This window comes from Hemiscyllium ocellatum, chromosome 12 (genome assembly GCF_020745735.1).
Source record: "Hemiscyllium ocellatum isolate sHemOce1 chromosome 12, sHemOce1.pat.X.cur, whole genome shotgun sequence".
Lineage (NCBI taxonomy): Eukaryota > Metazoa > Chordata > Chondrichthyes > Orectolobiformes > Hemiscylliidae > Hemiscyllium > Hemiscyllium ocellatum.
Window position 1 is genome coordinate 98652058 of NC_083412.1, and position 21495 is coordinate 98673552.

A 21495-nucleotide genomic window follows, 5' to 3' on the forward strand; every position below is an offset into this window, starting at 1 on the left:
TATTAACATTTTAAAAGAGTTAGTCAGTGAGATTTAGCAGAGTAGAAAGTGAGCCCGGGGAATTAATAATGAAAAGGAGTTAACAATAGAGACAGGATAGGTATTGAACATCTATTTTACAATGAGTTTCATTACAGATGATATAGGCAACATCCCAGAACAGCTGTTGACAGCTAGAAATGAAAGTGAGGGAGGAGCTCAAAATTTTCAATAAACATGGTACAGTGGCACTGAGTAAATTGTTGGAGCTGTGAGGTGACAAAACCATAGATTCTGATCAACTTCATCCTAATGCATTAAAACAACTGGCTAATGGGATCGTTAATGTGCAGTTCAAATTTTCTAAAATACTTCAGATTATTAATAATTATAACTTTTTTTCATAACACTACCTGGCACTCTGCATGAATGAGATTAGTTTTATGGTTATGGAAGAAAGACAAATTTTTCTGGAGCACTCAAGACATTGTTCTCTTCCTGTTGTGGAAAGATTTGTTTTTTTTTTCTTGTTCACTGATTCTTTCAAAAGAAACTTCTAAATTTTCCAATTCGATCTAATGTCGTTTAACTTTTCCTGATAGACTTATTGATGCTCTCCAGTCCCCATTACATTGTTCAGGCCAAAGTCTCAGTGGCCATTTATTGGCTGTGCAATGTTCGTGCCATCATGGTTAATTCTATTTGAGTCTCTTAGGATTTTGAAACACTTCCCTCTTGCTGCTGTGGTAATGGAAAAATATTTCAATTTCACTCTTGCCTCTCTGCCTCTTTCCTGTATTCTCTGAAAACAGTGATGTGATGGTGTAGTGATCGTCTTTTGACTAGTAATCCAGAAAAACCCCACGGTAATGTTCTGAAAACATGGTTTCAAATTACGCCACGGCAGATGGTGAAAATTTAAATGAAATGGAAATCTAATCCAAGGATGCCTCTATAACCAATGCATCTGGTTCACTGACATCGTTTAGAGAAACTATCTGCCGTCCATACCCAATCTGGCCTACATGCAACTGCAGACCCACAGCAATGCAGTTGCCTCATAAAGACTCTCTGGGTGGGCAACAAGTATTCACTTAGCCAGTGACATCCCATGGACAAACTGAAATAATCTTGCAAGCACCACTGACATGATTTTCTTTCCTCACATTTCGTCAAGCTACTTCTCCTAATGCCTTATCTTATTTTCCTAATAGATCCATATAACGGCATCCTTATTTACTTTGCAGGAAATACTGAAAAGGTCAAGCAAAATCTTTAAAGGTGAGAAACAATGTTAACAATGATAATTTGCTCAGAAATAAAGTGTTTACTATTTTGCTAACCAGAGATGCAGCCAAGCTTGTTGAGCTTTTTCAACACTTCGGTCATGATTTGGAGATACTGGTGCTGGACTGGGGTGTACAAAGTTAAAAATCACACAACACCAAGTTATAATCCAACAGGTTTAATTGGAAGCACAATAGCTTTCCAATTAAACTAGGGTGCTAGGAAAGCTAGTGTGCTTCCAATTAAACCGGTTGGACTATAACCTAGTGTTGTGTGATTTGTAACATTTTGATGGTATTGAAGTCATAGAGACATACATACAGCACGGAAACAGACCCTTTGGTCCAACTCATCCATTCTGACCAGATATCCCAAACTGATCTAGTTTCATTTGCCAGCATCTGGCCATATCGCTCTAAACTCTTCCTATTCATACAACCATCCATATGCCTTTTAAATGTTTTCATTGTACCAGCCTCCACACCTCGTCTGGCAGCTTATTCTACACACGCACCACTCTGTGCGTGGAAAATGTTGCCCCTCTGGTCCTTTTTAAATGTTTTCCCTCTCACCTTAAAGCTATGCTCTTTTGTTTTGGGCTCCCCTACTCTGGGGAAAAGATCTTGGCTATTCACCCTATCTATGCCCCTCATGATTTTTATAAACCTCGATAAGGTCACCCCTCAAGCTCCAACATTCCAGAGAAAATAGCCCCAGCCTATTCAGCCTCTCTCGATAGCTCAAATTCTCCAACCATAGCAACATCCTTGTAAATATTTTCTGAACCCTTTCAAGTTTCACAACATCCTTCCAATAGCACGGAGACCAGAATTGAATGCATCTGCCGCGCTTTGCACTTATTTACTTTATCTCAGCGAAATCTAGTTCTGAAGTTGTCCGTTCTGCAACACAAGGAACAGGGAGAGGTGGACAACAAGGCACACTAAAGCAAGGAAGGGGAGGGAGTAAGCAAGGGAAGAAGTGTGACCCAAATGAGGGCAAGGGAGAGGGTATGGCACAAGCAGACGCAAGTGAGGGACAGCCAGACAATGGGAACAATGAAGAGTGAAATTGCTTGACAGACAAACATGACCCTGACAGACATAAAAATCGGTACAAACACAAGTTAGAATGAGACTAATAAGATTAAGCGAGAGAAATGCTTCACTGAATAAGTTGAGAGAGAATGCATCAAGTTCCTGGTGCAATGGGACTAATTCTGGTTTGCAGTTGACCTGATTGGAATTGATGAGCATAAATCCATAGCTCAAATGCCATTGTGTTTCTTGCAGATTCCAGTCGCATCCACTATTTAAATAATGAGAACATAAACTACGTTCAAAAATGGCAATTAAGGCAACATCTTTTCCATGATCAAACAGCTCTATGAATCTAAAATAAATAAAATTCATTTAAATTTTATCAAAACAGACTTTATTACCACTTTAAACCTACAGTAATTGCTTTGCAAACTACAGTATTTTTATTTCAGGCCAACAAATCTATTCATTTAAAAATCTTTTATGCAGTTGCCAAGCAATCCATCAGCATGATATGATCTCTGGGAAGGTATGAAGAGGAGCACATCTCTCTGAATAATGAGGATCTTCATTATGCTGAACCATATGCTTATACACTGACTTCAAATAAAAAGCAGCAATTGTCCAGATGCACAACAATTAAACTGTAAGGATATCACCACAATTCCAAATCAGCGGAAATTAAAGGATGTAAATAGTGCTAAACTCCTCAGCCAGTTTGCATTTTACTTATGTAACTTACTCAAGTTACCTTTCTTCTTTATTGTATCATTGCATCCAGTTCAGCTCGGTTTGAATGTGTTGATTGTTGAATTGGCTTAGTTTTGTACGATTATAATACAGCAATATCCACAAGCACAGTATAAGAAATTGGAAAGTCCTGGTCATGAGGATTAGCAAAAATGTCACTAAATATCAAGGTCTCTATAACATATCAACATCAGAATAGTACAAGTATACAGCTAGCTTGAGGAAAATTATCCTTCCAAAGATTCCACCAAATTGGGGGAGTGGGGGACATGGTTCCATAATTTATACTAAGTTAGTAATTCCAAAGGTTAGGTCCAGGGGGCCACTTGCCATTGGTGTGAATTTTTAGTTTATTCATAGGGTGCAAATGTTGACACAGTTCTGGTGTTGAGAACTGCTCTAAGCACTTACTTTTTGCTAAAGTACAACTCGCAATCACGATCACCACGAGTCCAATCACTCCCAACCTGACCTACATCCCACGTTCTAGTCCTGTAGATAGAAAGGTCAGCACTATTTTTTTACTATTTTTTGTAGCTGTTTTGACATTTTAATGTTGTACCCAGAACTTCTAAATGTCTTTGGACGTCCACTGTTTTGAGGAGTTCTTCATTTCGAAAATACTCTGTTTCATCTGTTTTGGATTCCACATTTCTTTGCTCTAAAATGCATCTGCCACATTAGCTATTCAATTCACTTATACAATAAACTACAGCACAGGAACCTGCCTTTTGGCCCACCAAGCCTACGCTATATCCTAATCCTTATTTAGACCCACTGCTTACTGCCCATGTGCAATATCTATCCTTCTATTCGCCTGCCATTCATGTGTCTATGTGCTTGCTTCTACCACCTCCACTGGCAGTGCACTCCAGACACCCGACACTGTGTGAGAAAAACTGCTTCACACTTCTCCCCAAAACTTTCCCCATCTCACCTTGAACCTGTGTCCTCTTGTGTTTGACTTTGCCACCCTGGTAAAAAAAAAATCTGACTATCCACCCTATCTATACCTCACAATTTTGTAGACCCCTATCAGGTCACTTCTCAGGCTCTGTCTTTCCAGTGAAAACAATCAGAGAAGGCGGCACAGTGGCACACAGTGGTTAGCACTGCTGCCTCACAGCACCAGGGACCCAGGTTCAATTCTCGCCTCAGGCGACTGCCTGTGTGAAGTTTGCACATTCTTCCCTTGTCTGCGTGGGTTTCCTCCGGATGCTCCGGTATCCCCTCACAATCTAAAGATATGGAGGTTAGGATATGGGCCATGCTAAATTGCCCATAGCGTTAGGTGCATTATTCAGGGGTAAATATAGGGTAGGGGAATGGGTCTAGGTGGGTTACACTTTGGAGGGTCGGTGTGGACTTGTTGGGCCAAATGGGCCTGTTTCCATATTGTAAGGAATCTAATCTAATCAAAGTAAAACTAAAACCCTCCAGTGCAGGCAATTATCCTGGTAAACGTTCTCTGCACCATCGCCAAAGCATCCACCTCCCTCTGGCAGTGTGGCAACCCAAACTGCAAGCAATATTCCAAATGTGGCCTAGTTTTGGACAGCTGTGACATAAGTTGCCAACTTTTATACTGAATGCCCTGGCCAATGAAGGCAAGTGTGCTGTATACCTACTTGACCAACTTATCCACATGTGTTGCCACTTTCAGGGATCTGAGGACTAATATGCCCAAGATCCTTCTGTATGTCAATGCTCTTAAGGGTTCTGCCATTCACACCTGAAATTGATCTTCCAAAATACATCACCTCGCATACGTCTGGATTAAACTCAATAAGTCATTTCTCTGGTAAGTCCAAGTCTGTAATCTAAGTATATCGGAGGAGAAAGTGAGGACTGCAGATGCTGGGGATCAGAATCGAAGAGTGTGATACTGAAAAAGCACAGCCGGTCCTTGTAGCGATTGGAGGGGTAGGGTTCGAGGGTGGAGGTGTAGGAAGTGGAGGAGATGTGTTAGAGAGCATCATCGATCATGTTGGAGGGGAAATTATGGTCTTTGAAGAAGGAGGCCAAGTTCATCAACTTCACAAATACCTTCCACCCGACCTCAAGTTCACCTGGACCATCTTGGATACCCCTCCCCTTCCTGGACCCCTCCATCTCCATTTCCGGCAAATGGCTTAACACAGACATCTACTTCAAAACCACTGACTCCCATAGCTACCTGGACTACACCTCCTGCCACCTTGCCTCCTGCAAAAATGCTATCCCTTATTCCCAATACCTCCAACTCCACTGCAATTGCTCCCAGGAGGACAAATTCCACCACTGAACATCCCAGATGACCTCCTTCTTCAAACACTGCAATTTCACTTCCTACATGATCGACAATGCCCTCCAGCACATCTCCTCCACTTCCTGCACCTCTGCCCTTGAAGCACACCTCTCGAATCACAACAAGGACAGAACACCACCCTGTTCTCACCTTCCACCCTACCAACCTCCAAATACAACACATCATCCTCCGCCATTTCCGCCACCCTCAAACAGACCTCACCCTGGGATATATTTCCCTCCCCTCCCCTATCTGCATTCCGGAGAGACCATTCCCTCAGTGACTCTCTTGTTAGGTTCACCACTACCACCACCACCATATTTCCGTCCCACTCCCCAAACACCAAACCACCCTCCACTCTCGGCACCTTCCCCTTCCACGGCAATAGTGCAAAACTTGCATCCACTCCTCCCCCCTCACCTTCATTCCAGATCCTAAAGGATTCTTCCATGTCCAGTAGAGATTTTCCTGTACTCCCAAACACAACATCTACTGTGTCCATTGCTCTCGATGTGGTCTCCTGCACACTGGATTCAGGATTCCAACTTGCGGAACATTTCGGGGAACATCTCTAGGATACACCCACTAAGTAACCCACCGCTCTGAGGTCAATCACTTCAACTCCCCCTCCTACTACACCAGGGACATGAAAGTCCTAGGCTTCCTTCACCACCAAACACTAGCTACCTGACGCCTGGAGGAAGAACGCCTCATATTCCTCCTTGGGACCCTCCAACCACAGATGATCAACATGGATTTCAACAGTTTGCCCATTTCCCCTCTCCACATCTTATCCCAAATCCAACCCTCCAACTCAGCACTGCTCTCTTGAACTGTCCTACCTGTCCATCTTCCTTCCCAGCTTTCTGCTCTGACCTATCACCTTTGCCACCACCTTCATCTACTTATTGCACTCTCAGCTACCTTCCCTCCCCAGCCCCACCCGTCTCATTTATCTCTCACCCCCTCATTCCTGATGAACAGCTTAAGCTCAAAATGTCAACTCTCCTGCTCCTTGGATGCCGTGCTTTTCTAGCACCACACTCTTTGAATCTATGTAAAATGCACTGTATCCTTTGACAATCACCTCACTAATTGCAACTCTATCAATGTTGGTGTCATCTGCAAATGTACTGATCAGACCACCTATATTTACGCCCAAATCATTTTTTTTAATATATTACAACCAACAAAGGTCCCAGCACTGATACCTGTGGAACACCACCAATTACCAATCCCCATTCTGAAAAGCAGCCTTCTAAAGCCACCCTCTATCTTTGAAGATATAGCCAGTTTTGTATCCAACAAGCCTGAGGGCGGCACGGTGGCACAGTGGTTAGCACTGCTGCCTCACAGCGCCAGGGACCTGGGTTCGATTCCCGCCTCAGGCGACTGACTGTGTGGAGTTTGCACGTTCTCCCCGTGTCTGCGTGGGTTTCCTCCGGGTGCTCCGGTTTCCTCCCACAGTCCAAAGATGTGCGGGTCAGGTGAATTGGCCATGCTAAATTGCCCGTAGTGTTAGGTAAGGGGTATATGTAGGGGTATGGGTGGGTTGCGCTTCGGCGGGTCGGTGTGGACTTGTTGGGCCGAAGGGCCTGTTTCCACACTGTAAGTAATCTAATCTAAAATTTTTTTTTTTGGGTAATCTAAAAAAAAGCCAACTCAGTCCGGATCCCACGAGACTGTATCTTTTGTAACAGCTTGCCATGAGGTTCCTTATCAATTGCCATACTAAACTCAGGTAGAGTTGAAAATTGTGGTGCTGGAAAAGCACAGGTCAGGCAGCACCTGAGGAGCAGGAGAGTCAATGTGTTGGGCATAAGCCCTTCATCAGGAAAGTCCATGTAGACATCCACTGCCCTTCCCTCAATTATTTTTTTCACCTCCTCAAAAAACTCAAATCAGTTTGGTGAGATGTGGCCTTCCCTGCACAAAGCCATACTACCACTAACCAATGTGAATGGATCTCGTCTCTCAATATCTTCTTCAACAGCTTCTCCACTGTTGATGTCAGGCTCACTGGCCTGTAATTTCCTGGATTATCTTTCTTTCCCTTAAACAAAGGAACACCATCGATCATTCTCCAGTCCTCTGGAATCTCGCCTGAGGCCACAGAGGATGCAAAAATATCACTTACGGCCCCAGCTATTTCCTCCCTAGTTTTTGTTAGGATACATAGTTTCTGTTAATTAAACTAAACATCAGAAAAGCTTGACAGAGAATTCCTAAATTCTACTATTTAAAGAAAATAACATCAATTTATTTTCTTACTCTGAAAGTGAACATTAAACAAAAATAATTCACAAAACTAAGCCTCCCCTTTCTCTTAACTGCTTACTCTATGACTCCAACTCTATAACAATATGCTGTTGCAATAAGACGTAATAAAATTAGCTTAATTACAAAATCACAGTCTTTATCTTCTCTGCTGCCTTCAAATTTTCCTGCTACTGATCTCCCTGGGTCATTGTCTTTCTTTTTCCTGCGAATATGTTTCACATGAAGAGGTATCTTTGATAATGAGTGTTATCTAATTTCTTTGAGAGCAAGATGTTAGATGCACAATTAGCTTTCCAGCAGTTTCTCTCTCTTATGGCATTTGCTCTCTGACCAGTTTTCAAAATGACAGCATTCTTGTATCCCTAACATCCGATCATCTCATTGGTTTGATGTTGGCAAAACAATAAATTCAAACTTGACTGGGTTTTAATATTCTGGGGCACAATTTAAACTGATTGGTTAAAGTTGAGTTGTTATAAGACCAGCAACCTAAACTCAGGTATCCATTTCACAGCCACATGTTACATATTTTCAATTTTTCAAGTTGACTTTGGGACTGCCATTTTGTCACATACACAGGCACTTATAAACTCACAGTTCAGATTATCATTCTCTATCCCTTAAAGGTATAATATGTCTTCAATGTCATAAAACCTCCCAGTGTCCTGGGTTAAATCCCATCTAGCCTTTGAGAATTTGTCTACCTTAATGTATTTCAAGTCACCCAACACTTCTTCCTTCATTATGTTGACCTGCCTGAGAGTATTCACACACTTTTCCTGAACCTCAACATTCCTCATGTCCCTCTCTTTGGTAAATACTCATCAAGAATCTCACCCATTTCCTCTGGCTCCACACATAACCTCCCACCTTTATCCTTGAGTGGGTTACTCTCTTGCTCCTAATCTATATATAACATGCCTTGGGATTTTCCTCACCCCTACTAGCCAAGGACATTTCAGAGCCCCTTTTAACCCTCCAACCTCCCTGTTTGAGTTCCTTCCTACTTTCTCTTTTTTTCTTCAAGGAATGTTTCCTTTTTATTTGACTAAGCTAACAAATGCCAAGATTCTCGAATTCTGCAAATTCCTGTCCTGCACTCTAATCAACTGGTCCTGAAAAGACTCCTACATGTCAGATGTGGATTTACCCTCAAACAGCCGACCCCAATTAAAGTTCTGCAAACCTTGCCTAATTTGACTATGGTTGGCCTTTCCACAATTTAACAACTTCCTCTGAGGTCCACTCTTGTCCTTACCATAAGCATCCGAAGATTTATCGAATTATGGCCATTATTCCCAAAATGTTCTCCCACTAAAACTTTGATCACTTGTCTGGGCTTATTTTCCAGTACCAGGTGCTGTATGCACCCTGTCTTCTTTGACCACCCACATACTGTTTCAAAACCACCCTCTTGGACACAACTGACAAACTGCTCTCCATCCAAACTCTCAGTACTAAGGGAATCCCAGTCAATATGGGGGAAGTTCAAATCACCCACCACAACAGTCCTGTTATTTTCACCATCTTTCCACAATCTGACTATATATCTCTTTGTCTATCTTTTGCTGACAACTGGGAGCTCTGTAGTATGATCCCAGCATTGTGACTGCGCGCTTCCTATTCCTGAGCTGTATCCATAACGCCCCTCTGCAAGATCCCTCCAGGGTGTCCTCCCGCAAGACAGCTGTGATATGCTCCCTAAACTGTCACGCAACTCCCCTACCTCTTGGCTTCCTCCTCTGTCTTGTCTAAAATATCGATATCCTGAAATATTAAGTTGCCAATCCTCTCCCTCTTTCAATCATGTCTCTGATAGAAACACTATAATTGTATATATTAATCCATACCCTAAGTTCATTAATCTTACCTGTAACACTTCTTGCATTGAAGCAAACATAGCCCAGGCCTCTAATTTTGCTTAGCTCAGCAAACTCAGCCTGTATAGCCTCTTCCCTCTGGCTGCTGATGGCTCTTAGCTATATTTGCCCTAAACTCAAGCTCTTTCCCAATGCCTATACTGACTGACCTGTTCCCTGAGTTCCCAACCTCCGTTACACTAGTTTAAATCCTTCTGAGTGGCACTATTCACATCCCCCAAACAGGATATTGGTGCTCCTCCTGTTTAGGTGCAACCTGTCCTTTTTTCTACAGGTCCTACCTTCCCTGGAAGAAATCCCAATAATGCACATGTCTGAAGCCCTCCCACCTACACCAGCTCTTTACCTTGGTGTTCAATTATAACATGTCTCTGTTCCTAGCCTCAGTAGTACATGGCATGAGGAGTAATCCTGAGATTACTACCCTAGAGGTGCCTCTTTTCAGTTTACTATCTAATATCCTGAACTGTTGTCACAAGACCTTGTCACTCTTCCTATCTATGTCATTTGTGCCCATGTGGACAATGCCTTCGTCTGTTTACCCTCCCATGTGCCTTGTACCCACACAGACATCTATGACACTGGCACCAGGAAGGCAACATACCATTTGGAGTATCTCTCACGCCCACACAAGCACCTATCTGTGCATCTAGCTATTGAATCTCCAATTATTGTTGATCTGCTTTGCTTTGTCCCTTCCCTCTGTACAGCAGGGCCAGCTGCGGTGCCAACACTCTGGCTGCTGCTGCTGGCCCACCAAATGGGCCATCCCCTCATCAGTACCCAAGACTGAATACATGTTTGACAGGGGAAGAGCAGCAGGGGGCACCTGCACTGACTGCCTGCTTTGTCTAGCTTCCTGTACCTTGGGCGCAACCACGTTTCTATAGCCTCTGTCTATGACCCTCTCTGCCATTTGTGTGCCTACCCATTCATTCAGTGAGCAGCTGAAAGTGGGTACACTTCCTGCAGATGTAAATATCAAGGATGCTCTTTGCTTCTGTCATTAATCAAATCTCACAGGTAGAACACAAAATCCCACCAACTGACATGATGAATCCTGTATTGGCTGTTCAATTACAAGTAAAATTTCAGTTAGCTACTTAAAAATAACAGTTATTACTTGCTAACAAAGCCACCCCCACTCAAGTCATAGAGCAGCACAGCACAGAAACAGACCCTTTGGTCCAACTAGTCCACGGCTGACCATGTTCCCAGTCTAAACTAGTCCCACCTGCCTGCACTTGGCCCAAAACCCTTCAAACCTTTCCTATTCATGAAATTATCCAAATATCTTTCAAAAGTTATAACTAGACCTGCACCCACCTCTCTCTGCAGTTTGTTCCACATAAAAAATGTTCTGTGTAAAAATGTTGCCCCTTGCATCCTTTTTAAGTCGCTCACCTTACACGTATGCCATCTAGTTGTGCTCTCCTATTTATCTAACTCTCTGAACTCCATGTGTTAACCAGAAGGTGAACAAACTGTACTAACCCTTTAGAAGGACTGAGGCACACTCACCCTGTACTACAGTGAAATTCCATCACCTGTAACATCAAGGGAATGAATGGATTGATACAAACTAGCAGCAACCAATCCGACACCATGCTCCCTTTTCTCCTGTGACAAGGGTAGGAAGCTTCCCCAGAATAGGTGGCTGCTGGCTCCTCCTGAAAGGAATGTTCCTATACCGAGAAACCCTGGGCTCGATATTACATTTTCCCCTGTATAGGCTCTTACCTCTGGCTGCTGCTGGCTCCTCCTGAAAGGAATACGCTTGTTACCAAAACTAAATGCAGCCTACTCACACTTCCATCAACACTACAACCAATATCACCTATCTTAGTGTCATTACTGAATGCATCTATCCTACTTTGTATCCCATTATCTAAGTTGCTAACAACTAAAACAAATAGCTAAGGCTCAATGCAGATCCTTATGGATATTACTAGTCACATCCTGCCAATGAGACCATTACCCATTCTATCTATCTCTCGTCACTCAAGCAATTACTTAATCAAGTCCATAACTTGATTACAATTCCATGAGCTTCAATTTTAACTAATAATGTCTTATCGGGAACTTTATCAAATGCCTTCTGGAAATCCATATAAATAACTGCCTCAGGCATTCCCTGGTATACTACTTCAGTCACTTCCACACAAATTCAATTAGATTCCTCAGGCATGACCAGCCCTTTACAAATCCACACTAGTTCTCTCTCAATACCGTGAAAACTTCAGACTGATAAATCACCCGATATGTAATTATAAATTCAACCAATTTGACCTATTTTAGTCCCCAGTCAAACAACATTTCAATTATAACATTCTCATCCCCATTTTCAAATTCCCCCATGGCCCTGTCCTTCCTGATCTATGCAATCTTCTCAAACTCAGCAACTCTCTCTGATATTTGCATTCCTGTAATTTTGGTCTCCATTGCATTCATATCATTGCTGTTTCATTATTTGCAGCCATGCCTTAAATTGCTTAGTTCCCAAGTTCTGTATACATTTTCTTCTTTGAAAAACTCTGATTATAAATCCCTTTAACCAAGCTTTTGATCATCGACCTAATATTGCAATGCGGTTCAACTTTATAGTTATTTTAAAAATATTTCTGTGAGGTGCCTCATTATGTAAATATAAATTGTTTGGTACTATAATACACTATGCTGTACCTGCCCGAGGTGTGTTTGATAGGGACGGTGTAACAGAAGCTTCACTCTTTATCTAACCACATGCTGTACCTGCCTGAGGAATTATTTGCTGGTAATGATGTAGAGTGCACTTTACTCTGTATCTAACCCTGTGCTGTCCCTGTCCAGGGACTCTTTGATGGGAACATCATAGAGGGAACTGTGGAGACTGGGTGATTCAGTATATTCAAGGAAGAGATTTATAATGTTTAAAAACATCAGGGGCATGGAGAATGAAATAACTGCAAAGAGGCCCATATCCCATCACCAAGTCACCCTTCATTTATATGTGCACAGCACAGTAGCTGTGACCAGTCAGCTCAGAGTCAGTCCCTCAAGTGAGGAGATTCTGAATCTCCTGTTAATATCTATGACCCCGAGCTCTCTGATTGGGGTTATTAACCTGGGCCAATCAAGGATCTCATAGTCAATGAGATCCACCTGTTTCCAATCACTGCAACACCACCACCCCCCTCCCCCAGAACCCTCCGAGTCCAGGGATGTAGGACTGGTTTTTCTCGAAGCTTGTCCTGCAATGATTTCGTCCCAAGTCTGATTCCTCTGATTCAGACTCTGACAGGGGTGGCATGCACCAGACTGTAGCTCGTCTCTTGCAGCTCGGGAGAGTTTCCTCCTCTTCTTCCGGCGGTAATGGTATCGAGGCTGCATCCACCTTAGACTCAACACTAAATGGAGGAGGAGAACACACTTTTTTTTTTACAGACCTTCTGGCTGTTCCGAGGGGCCAGGTATGTTTTACTCTTGCCCCATTTACAAGGTAGCAGCTTCCAGGTGATTCACATGTTTGCTCAGGACAACGTGACCTACCCGAACTTTGTATGTCACGAGACCAGAGTTCGTGCCGACTTCGCCTCATACCTCTACAGGACCATTTCCATAGTTCCAGCACCTGAAATAAACTTGTGTTTCTCTCTCTCTCTCTCTCTCTCTGTCTCTGTCTCACTTGGAGGAAGCATGTGTCTGGCACTGGCATTCCGGCTGCCATCTCACCCTCCTCCCCATGTCCAGGAATATCAGATTTAACCTGATGTGGAGACTTCTCCCCATTAGCAATTCTGCTGGAGCTATCCCTGTTGTTGCATGGGGGATGGTCCTATAATTGGACAGGAACCGGGACAGTTTGGTATCAAGTGACACTGATAGGCCTGCCCTTAACATGTGGGCACCTCTTGCCACCAGACCACTGGACAATGGAGGGGATGGAGCTGTCCTTATGCGCTGAATGCCATTCAAGTTTAGGAAATACTCATATTCCTAGCTGGTAAATAGTGTCCCATTGTTCATGATCCATACATCTGGGAGTCTGTGTATTGCAAATGATGCTTGCTGCTTTTCAATCACATGCATTCCACATACTGGGCCCAGTCTTCGACAGCAGGATCGAAGGAGCCAAGCTTCCAAAACAAAGGCATGATGCCAGAAATGCTTTCTAAACTCAAAGATGACTGTTGCTAGTGAAATGTACTTCAGGCATGTACCATCCCATTTTAGTCACCACAGAAAAAAAACTACACAGAGGCTGGTGTTCTGTCACCAAGTCACCCTTTAGTTACATGTGCAAAGTACAATGGCTGTGGCCAGCCAGCCCAGAGTCAGTCCCTCAAGTGAGGAGATTCTGACACTCTATATCTGCCAGCCAGGGCTCCCTCAATCAAGGATCTCACCTGGTACCAATCACTACAGGGAGAAACTGAGAAAATGGCATTGAGATAGAGGATCAGCCATGAGCCACGGGCCTATTGAGTGGCAGAGCAGGCTCAACGGACCAAATGATGTCCTCCTAGTTTCTATATCTACTCTGTATCTAACCCCATGCTGAACCTCAAACTGAAACTTTCAACTGCTTTTCCCTCCAAATATGATGCCAGTTCTACTGAGTATTGCTTTCGCTTTGTTTCAGATTTATGGAATCCACAGTATTTTATCTTTGTCATAAAAAGGACAAAATGATCATCTATTCACTTTGCTGACAAAAATAGGTGTCAACAATTTGCTGTCAGATAATAAAACACAACTAATTGGGAAGGGGGGGTGGAATACTCCGCCAAGAATAAAAATGAATAATTAACTTCATACTACTCAAATTTTTAGCGAGAATGCAATTTTTTCCTGCTCCCCAGAGGACTATTCTGTACTAACTTGGGGCATTCAAGAAGCAGGTATCTTCATAATAGGGTTGTGTGAGTATAAGCCCAGCATCTCAGATCATGACTTGCTTCGGAGCTTTGAAACACACATTCCTTATCTCATGCCATAATGTAAGTCATTCATTCCAATGCATCAAGTTTAAATCAGCAGTCAGGAATACATGTACCTATTTAGACTCCCAGTGGAGATACACTTTAGAGTGACGCTGCCAGCAAGAGAAAAAACTCAGAATCCTGCTGATACTAAAGGAAATTAATTCCAGTCAAAAACTTTTCTTGCACATATATTTTAGTATAAAAATACAAAACGATGTTCCTTTCTAAAGGTGAGTTACTGTTGGAATCACTGAAAACAGGCCTCGCATTCAGTGACATATCTTGGTAAACTGAGCATGATGACACTCTTTGATAACACTTGCAACGACACAGAACTTTCAACTTTGTAAAACATCCAAAGACACTTCATAGAAATAGTAGGAAACTAAATTTGACAGCCAGCCACAAAGAAATATTCACATACAAAACCTTGAACAGAGAGGTAAATTTTAAGGAGCATCTTGAAAGAGAGGAAGAGACAAAGAAATTCATGAAAGTTGTTCAAACACAGCACAGAAGCTGCTGCTTCAGAAATATTACATTTTATTGGTCCATCAGGGTCTATGCCTTTTGTGGTTCAAGAGATGCTCAGAGTAAAATGAGAGCAGCTTTATGCCAAGCCTGAACTGAGCAATATAAAGAACATTTTTAACCAGTTTTCCTTTTGATTTCCCATGACACCCTTGCAACCGGATATCGAGTCTTACCCAGTAAATAATACATTTGAAAAAAAAAATCTGCCAATTTTAGTAAATTAAACCCGTCAGGCCCGATCCAACATTGGGAGTTTCCTCAACCGTCTGAGTCTGTTGTAAGTGAACAACAGTAATTTTGCTGTAATTTGTCAAAAACACCATTATTGTTACAAATACAGCCACCAGGTTGGTCCTTAACCTGCTTTCTGCAAACAAAAAGTATACTTATAGACATACATGACTTTGCTAAGACACTGGACATTAACTGATTATTCTCAACAGAGCCATTCATCTGACATATCTGACGCATTAATTTTGCACCAAGTATACTCCAGGCTAACCTGAGAGAGTGTGGCCCTCAGCTGAGATGGGGCTGATAGTTACAAAACTGGTTCAAAGGTAGAAGAAAGAGAGTGGTGGTGGAGGGTTGTTTTCCAGACTGGAGGCCTGTGACCAGTGGAATGCCACAAGGATCGGTGCTGGGTCCACTATTTTTCATCATTTATATAAATGATTTGGATGTGAGCAGAAGAAGTGTAGTTGGTAAATTTGCAGATCACACTAAAATTCGAGTCGCAGAAAATTACCTCAGATTACAACACGATCTTGATCAAATGGGACAATGGGCTGAGATGTGGCAGATGGAGTTTAATTTAGATAAATGTGAGGTGTTGCATTTTGGGAAAGCAAATCTTAGCAGGACTTATACACTTCATGGTAAGGTCCTAGGGAGTGTTGCTGAACAAAGAGGCCTTGGAGTGCAGGTTTACAGCTCCTTGAAGGTAAAGTCGCAGGTAGATGGGATAGTGAAGATGATATTTGGTATGCTTTCCTTTATTGGTCAGAGTATTGAGTACAGGCGTTGGGAGGTCATGTTGTGGCTGTACAAGACATTGGTTAGGCCACTGTTGGAATATTGCATGCAATTCTGGTCCCCTTCCTATTGGAAAGATGTTGTGAAACTTGAAAGGGTTCAGAAGAGATTTACAAGGATGTTGCCAGGGTTGGAGGATTTGAACTACAGGGAGAGGTTGAATAGGCTAGGGATGTTTTCCCTGGAGTGTTGGACGCTGTGGGGTGACCTTATAAAAGTTTATAAAGTCGTGAGGGGCATGGATAGGATAAATAGACAAAGTCTTTTCAGTGGGGTCAGTGAGTTCAGAACGACAGGGCACAGGTTTAGTGTGAGAGGGGAAAGGTATAGAAAAGACCTAAGGGACAACATTCTCACACAGAGGGTAGTACGTGTATGGAATGAGCTGCCAGAGGAAGTGGTGGAGACTACTACAATTGCATCATTTAAAAGGTATCTGGATGAGTAGATGAATAGGAAGAGTTTGGAGGGATATGGGCCAGGTGCTGGCAGGTGGGACTAGATTGGGTTGGGATATCTCGCCGGTATGGACGGGTTGGATTGAAAGGTCTGTTTTCATGCTGTACATCTCTGAGACTCTCTGACTATGACTGTAGAGAGATTAGGTGGCAGCGCAAGCAATAATGGAAATAATTTACTAGAGCTTAGCTTATCTGCAAGCTTCAACAACTCATGGGTAGGAACTCCTAGTTTTTCTTCTCCTTTACTGCTGTGGTTCAATGCAGACCCTGCCAACACCCCCGACACCCATGGAGTGAATTAAGAAAAACTACTTGCCCCTGACCTGGGGTTGCTAATTCAACTGGGAATAATCTGGGAGATGTTGGCAGAAGTGACATCACAGAATCTCAGTGGCTTGGCACCAACACATGAATCTCTTTCGTGGCCCAACACCACTTTTAGTACCCGGAGTGTTCAGAGCACCAACCGAGTCTCCAGTACCATTGCAGATCAGAACTGTGGTTCCACAGTTTGGAAGACAGGCCACTGGACTCACCTGCTTTCTCTCCACAGATACTGCCAGACCTGATGCTGAGTTTCTGCAGCAATTTCTATTTTTGTGATTCCATACTGTGGTTAAGGCCTGTCTCTGTTGGTGAACTTACTCACTGGCACAGTGCAACCTCAAATCTTTCTCACACCTAACAACCTGAGATTTTCTAAGCACCAAATGAATGCCCTTGCATATTAAAATATCCCCACCAGGAATTTATCATTTGTTCATCGATGGGATGTGCGCATTGTTGACTGGGCTATCATTCATTGCCCACTCCTAATAGTCAATCATTTTGCTGCAGGTCTGGAAACATGCAGGCCAGATCAGCTGAGGAATTCCTTCCCTAAAGGACATTAGTGAACCAGATGGATTTTAGTGACCCTCAACGGTGTTCTCATTGTCGTCATGAGGGTACTTTTTTATTCCAGATTTTTGCTGAATTTTACGACCTAAAACAGTAGGATTCAAAATCATGTCCCCATTGATACGCCATGGCATCACCATATCAGTGAACAAATAGCGAATCCGGTTAACTCCTGTGTATTCCAAAAAACATAGAAATCACACTCTGGCCTAATCAATTCTCAAATATTATCAGTACTTTTTTGAATTCAGTACTAGTTCATGGCACAGCAATCAACCATTTTGCAATAGCTTACCTAGCTTCTTAATTCTGCCCAGCATATTGTGTGTGAAGTTCTTATAAGAGGCAATTTTCCCCTCAGGCGATGCAATTCCAACATGTGCTTCATAGATTCGTACACTGTTTGGTCTCGGAGGATGAGGATACTTGCGCTGCAAATAAATTAAACCAGTTTACTTTTCAGTAACATTACCAACAGCTCAGTCTTGTAAACCATTCAAGCAGAGGGGAGCTTAACCACCTGCTCTGCCTCCACACTGAGCAATGTTCAAAACACAGCATGCCATGAATTGTGATGTGATATATTCTGGAAAGAAGAATAAGCTGAGGCTATATACGGTTGCTATATTTTCAGGCTATTTCATAAATTTAGGATACACTGAAAGCACCCGCATAATCTGTACTCAAGTTTTGCTTTGCTCACACTAAAGGGAGAAATATTAGAAAAGACCCTTATCATGGAAGACAGTTCTTGGGTAAAGACTACTTGAAAAAGAAAAAAATAAACCCTTGGGACTTTTAAAGAGATCCAGAAAAGTTGAATTTCTAAATCAGGGACAGTATAAAATAGACATGTAAAATAATGATTCAATTGTCTCAAAATTAAAAGCGGAAAGTCCGATAGCTTAACGTCTAAGTTGCCAACAATTAATTTTTAGAAGCTTAATGTTTGTTTGTTTGTTCCAGTGAAAGTTTTAAATATGAATTTTTGCTGTGCCATTCTTTCACATAACAAAGTTTTTCTTAAAAAAACATTTACTGGCCTCTTTGGGATCGTAACAAATGTTAAAGAAAGGTGTGCTCCATGGCTTCATTATTAGATAAGGATTGCGTAAAATACAAGGTAAAAGTTTAGCAAACACTAGAAAATAATTCTCAGCTTTCGCATTAATTCCAATTCCATATGAGACGTTAGTGAGGATCTAAGCGATAGGAAGATTGCAAAAGAGGCTTTTTAGTCCTTTAAATCTGGTTTCATTCTAAGTGCTGAAAATTTTGGATGTAGGTTTGCTTGCTGAGCTGAAAGGTTCATTTTCAGATGTTTTGTCACTGAAAATGATCCTTCCAGGTCAGCATGCAAACCTACATCCAGACCCTCAACCTCAGCTACAAATCGTCTCAAAACTCGCTGTTGAAAATTTATAGCACAGAAGGAAACTATTCAACTCATTGTGCCTTTGCTAGCCATAACATATCTATCAAACTAATCTTATTCTACCTTCCAGTTATTGGTCCATTTGGCCTTGTAATTTATAGCAAATCAAGTGTATATTCAATTTTAACAAAAATTGGATCAGGATTTTTGCTCTTTCAAACAGCAAATTCCAGAATCTACCACCAAAATAAAAACTTCTCAACTCACCTATCATCACCATTACTGGGTAAATGAATGAATTGAATTTATTGTCACGTGTACCAAATCTGGGAACAATCTGCCCTAATAGCTATAACACAAGGACTGCAATGGTTCTGGAAGATAGCCCACCACCATCTTCTCATGGACAATTAGGGAGGGGAAATAAATTCAGGATCCAGAGTGGAACATTCACATCCCATGAATGAAATTTTAAAAATCTTTCTCCCTATTACTTTAATTCTGCATCCCTGGTTAATAGACATTCTGATAATAAAACTGGATCATTTCTACTCACTATCAGGGCCATCAATTTTAGACACTCCATTAAATCTCCCCTCAGCATCCTCTGTTCCCAAGAACAAAACTGCAGAACCATCCAATCTTTCCTCTTCTTGTGCATTTTAGAGCGAAAACAGTTTCTCCTTGTCCACTCTATCCACCCTGCTTATGATTCTGAAAACTTCTATCAAGTCTTCTCTCAGGCCCCTCCCCTGCAATTGTAACCCTGATTTGAAATAGTCTTTCGCAGTTCTTCTGATCAAAATGCATCACCTCACACTTCTCTGCATGGAAACTCATTTGCCACCTAGTTGCCCACTCCACCAAACTGTCAATACCCTTTTGGAGTTCCAAACTGTCCTCCTCAGTCTACAATTCTGCCAGATTTTATGTCATCTGTCACCATCCTTGCAAAGCATCCATCAAGCTCCACTTCGTGCCTTAAGCTGATTTTGGCTCCAACATGTCACATTTCCCTGATTCCATATGGTCTTTCTTTTCTTAACAGTCTGCATGTGGGACAGTGTCAAAAGCCTTGCTAAACTACATGTCAACTACATAACACAAGTATCTCTTGACAATTCACTTCTGACTGCCTTGATTAATTGTTCTCTCCAAATGATAGTTATATCATTCCTCAATTTTTCTCAATAATTCGATCAACAAAGTGAAGCTGACTGGCTTGCACTAACTCAGGTTCCTGCCCTTTTCAAACAACCGTATAAAGTTAGCAGTCCTACAGTATCCCATATGTACCAGGAAATTGATAGTTAGAGTGAGCAGTTTCTTCCCTTCAGTGAGCAGCCTTACAGCCTGCTCTGGAAATGTATTTGCTTCGAAAGATGCTGAACCTCTAAAAACAGCAATTCTCAAATTCTGTATCTCAACCAAAGTTGGGGTGGCATAAACAGCAAATAAAATCATAAGATATTCTCCTCAGAGACTGTGCTGCACTGACATCATGGTTCAACCTGCAATCAGTTCTCCTTTCTCTCCCATTGTAATTTACGCTGGATTTTCATTTCAATAATGCAGTGATAAATTAGTTCTGGAGAAAAATATTTTATTCTCCCACTGCATCGATTTACTGAATTCAATCTCCGCATTGGCTGCCTGGTCTGGAGTATTTTTTTCTTCTTAAGATGATTTAAAAATATTACCTACAGGGCTGCAGACGGACAGAAGCCTGGGGTGGGACTCAGGCTGTCAGAGGTTCTGTGTTTTTGTGCTCTGACATTAATGTGATAGTTTAGGGATGATTGCTGTGTACAGTACCACTGAACCTAAACGCAAACATCAACAGCACCCACTGTTTCCTGGCCAAGTACCATAGGGTGAAGTGGCTTGGATGAAATACCAGAGGTACAAGGCCACAAAATAATATTTTTCAAATCACAAACTTTAAGAACATCGAAGAATGAGGGGTGACCTGAGAGAATTTTACAATATTATGAGAAGTATGGACGGAATAGATAGTCAGAGTTTTTTCCCAGGGTAGAAATGTCAACTACGGGAGACATAGTTTAAAGGGGTAAGTTTAAAGGCAACGTAAGAAGTGGTTTAATTTTCCATAAAGGATGGTAAGTACCTGGAAATTACTGCCACATGTAGTGCTGGAGCAAAATATAACAGCACCATTAAAGAGACATCTTGACAAATATCTGAATAGGCAGGGAAGCGAGGGATATGGATAGTGGAGAGGCAAAAGATATTTGGTTTAGAAAAATGCAGTCTTGGTGGGCTAAAGGAGTGACTTTTTTAAAAATCTTTCTTTGTTCATTTTGTTAGACATTTCGTGGCTGCTTTGTTTTTGTTCTCATCTCATGAAATCTCATGGAATACAGGGAGAACTAGCCATTTGGATACTGAACTGGCTCAAAGATAGAAGACAGAGGTGGTGGTGGAGGGTTGTTTTTCAGACTGGAGGCCTGTAATCAGCGGTGTGCCACAAGGATCGGTGCTGGGTCCACTACTTTTCGTCATTTATATAAATGATTTGGATGTGAACATAGGAGGTAACGTTAGTAAGTTTGCAGATGACACCAAAATTGCAGGTGAAGTGGACAGCAAAGAAGGTTACCCCAGATTACAACAGCATCTTGATCAGATGGGCCAATGGGCTGAGGATTGGCAGATGAAGTTTTAGATAAATGCTGCATTTTGGAAAAGCAAATCAGAGTAGG

At 42.0% G+C, this 21495-nt stretch overlaps 1 protein-coding gene across 3 annotated transcripts in view; it reads right to left on the bottom strand.

Annotated features, from left to right (window-relative positions):
• gbe1b (glucan (1,4-alpha-), branching enzyme 1b) overlaps positions 1-21495 on the bottom strand; it is a 601271-nt gene that overhangs the window by 264155 nt on the left and 315621 nt on the right. For all 3 annotated transcript variants that reach the window (XM_060833872.1, XM_060833871.1, XM_060833870.1), the window contains exon 5: positions 17693-17828. In XM_060833872.1, coding sequence (XP_060689855.1) covers positions 17693-17828 — 136 coding nt within the window. The remainder of the gene's footprint in view (positions 1-17692; positions 17829-21495) is intronic.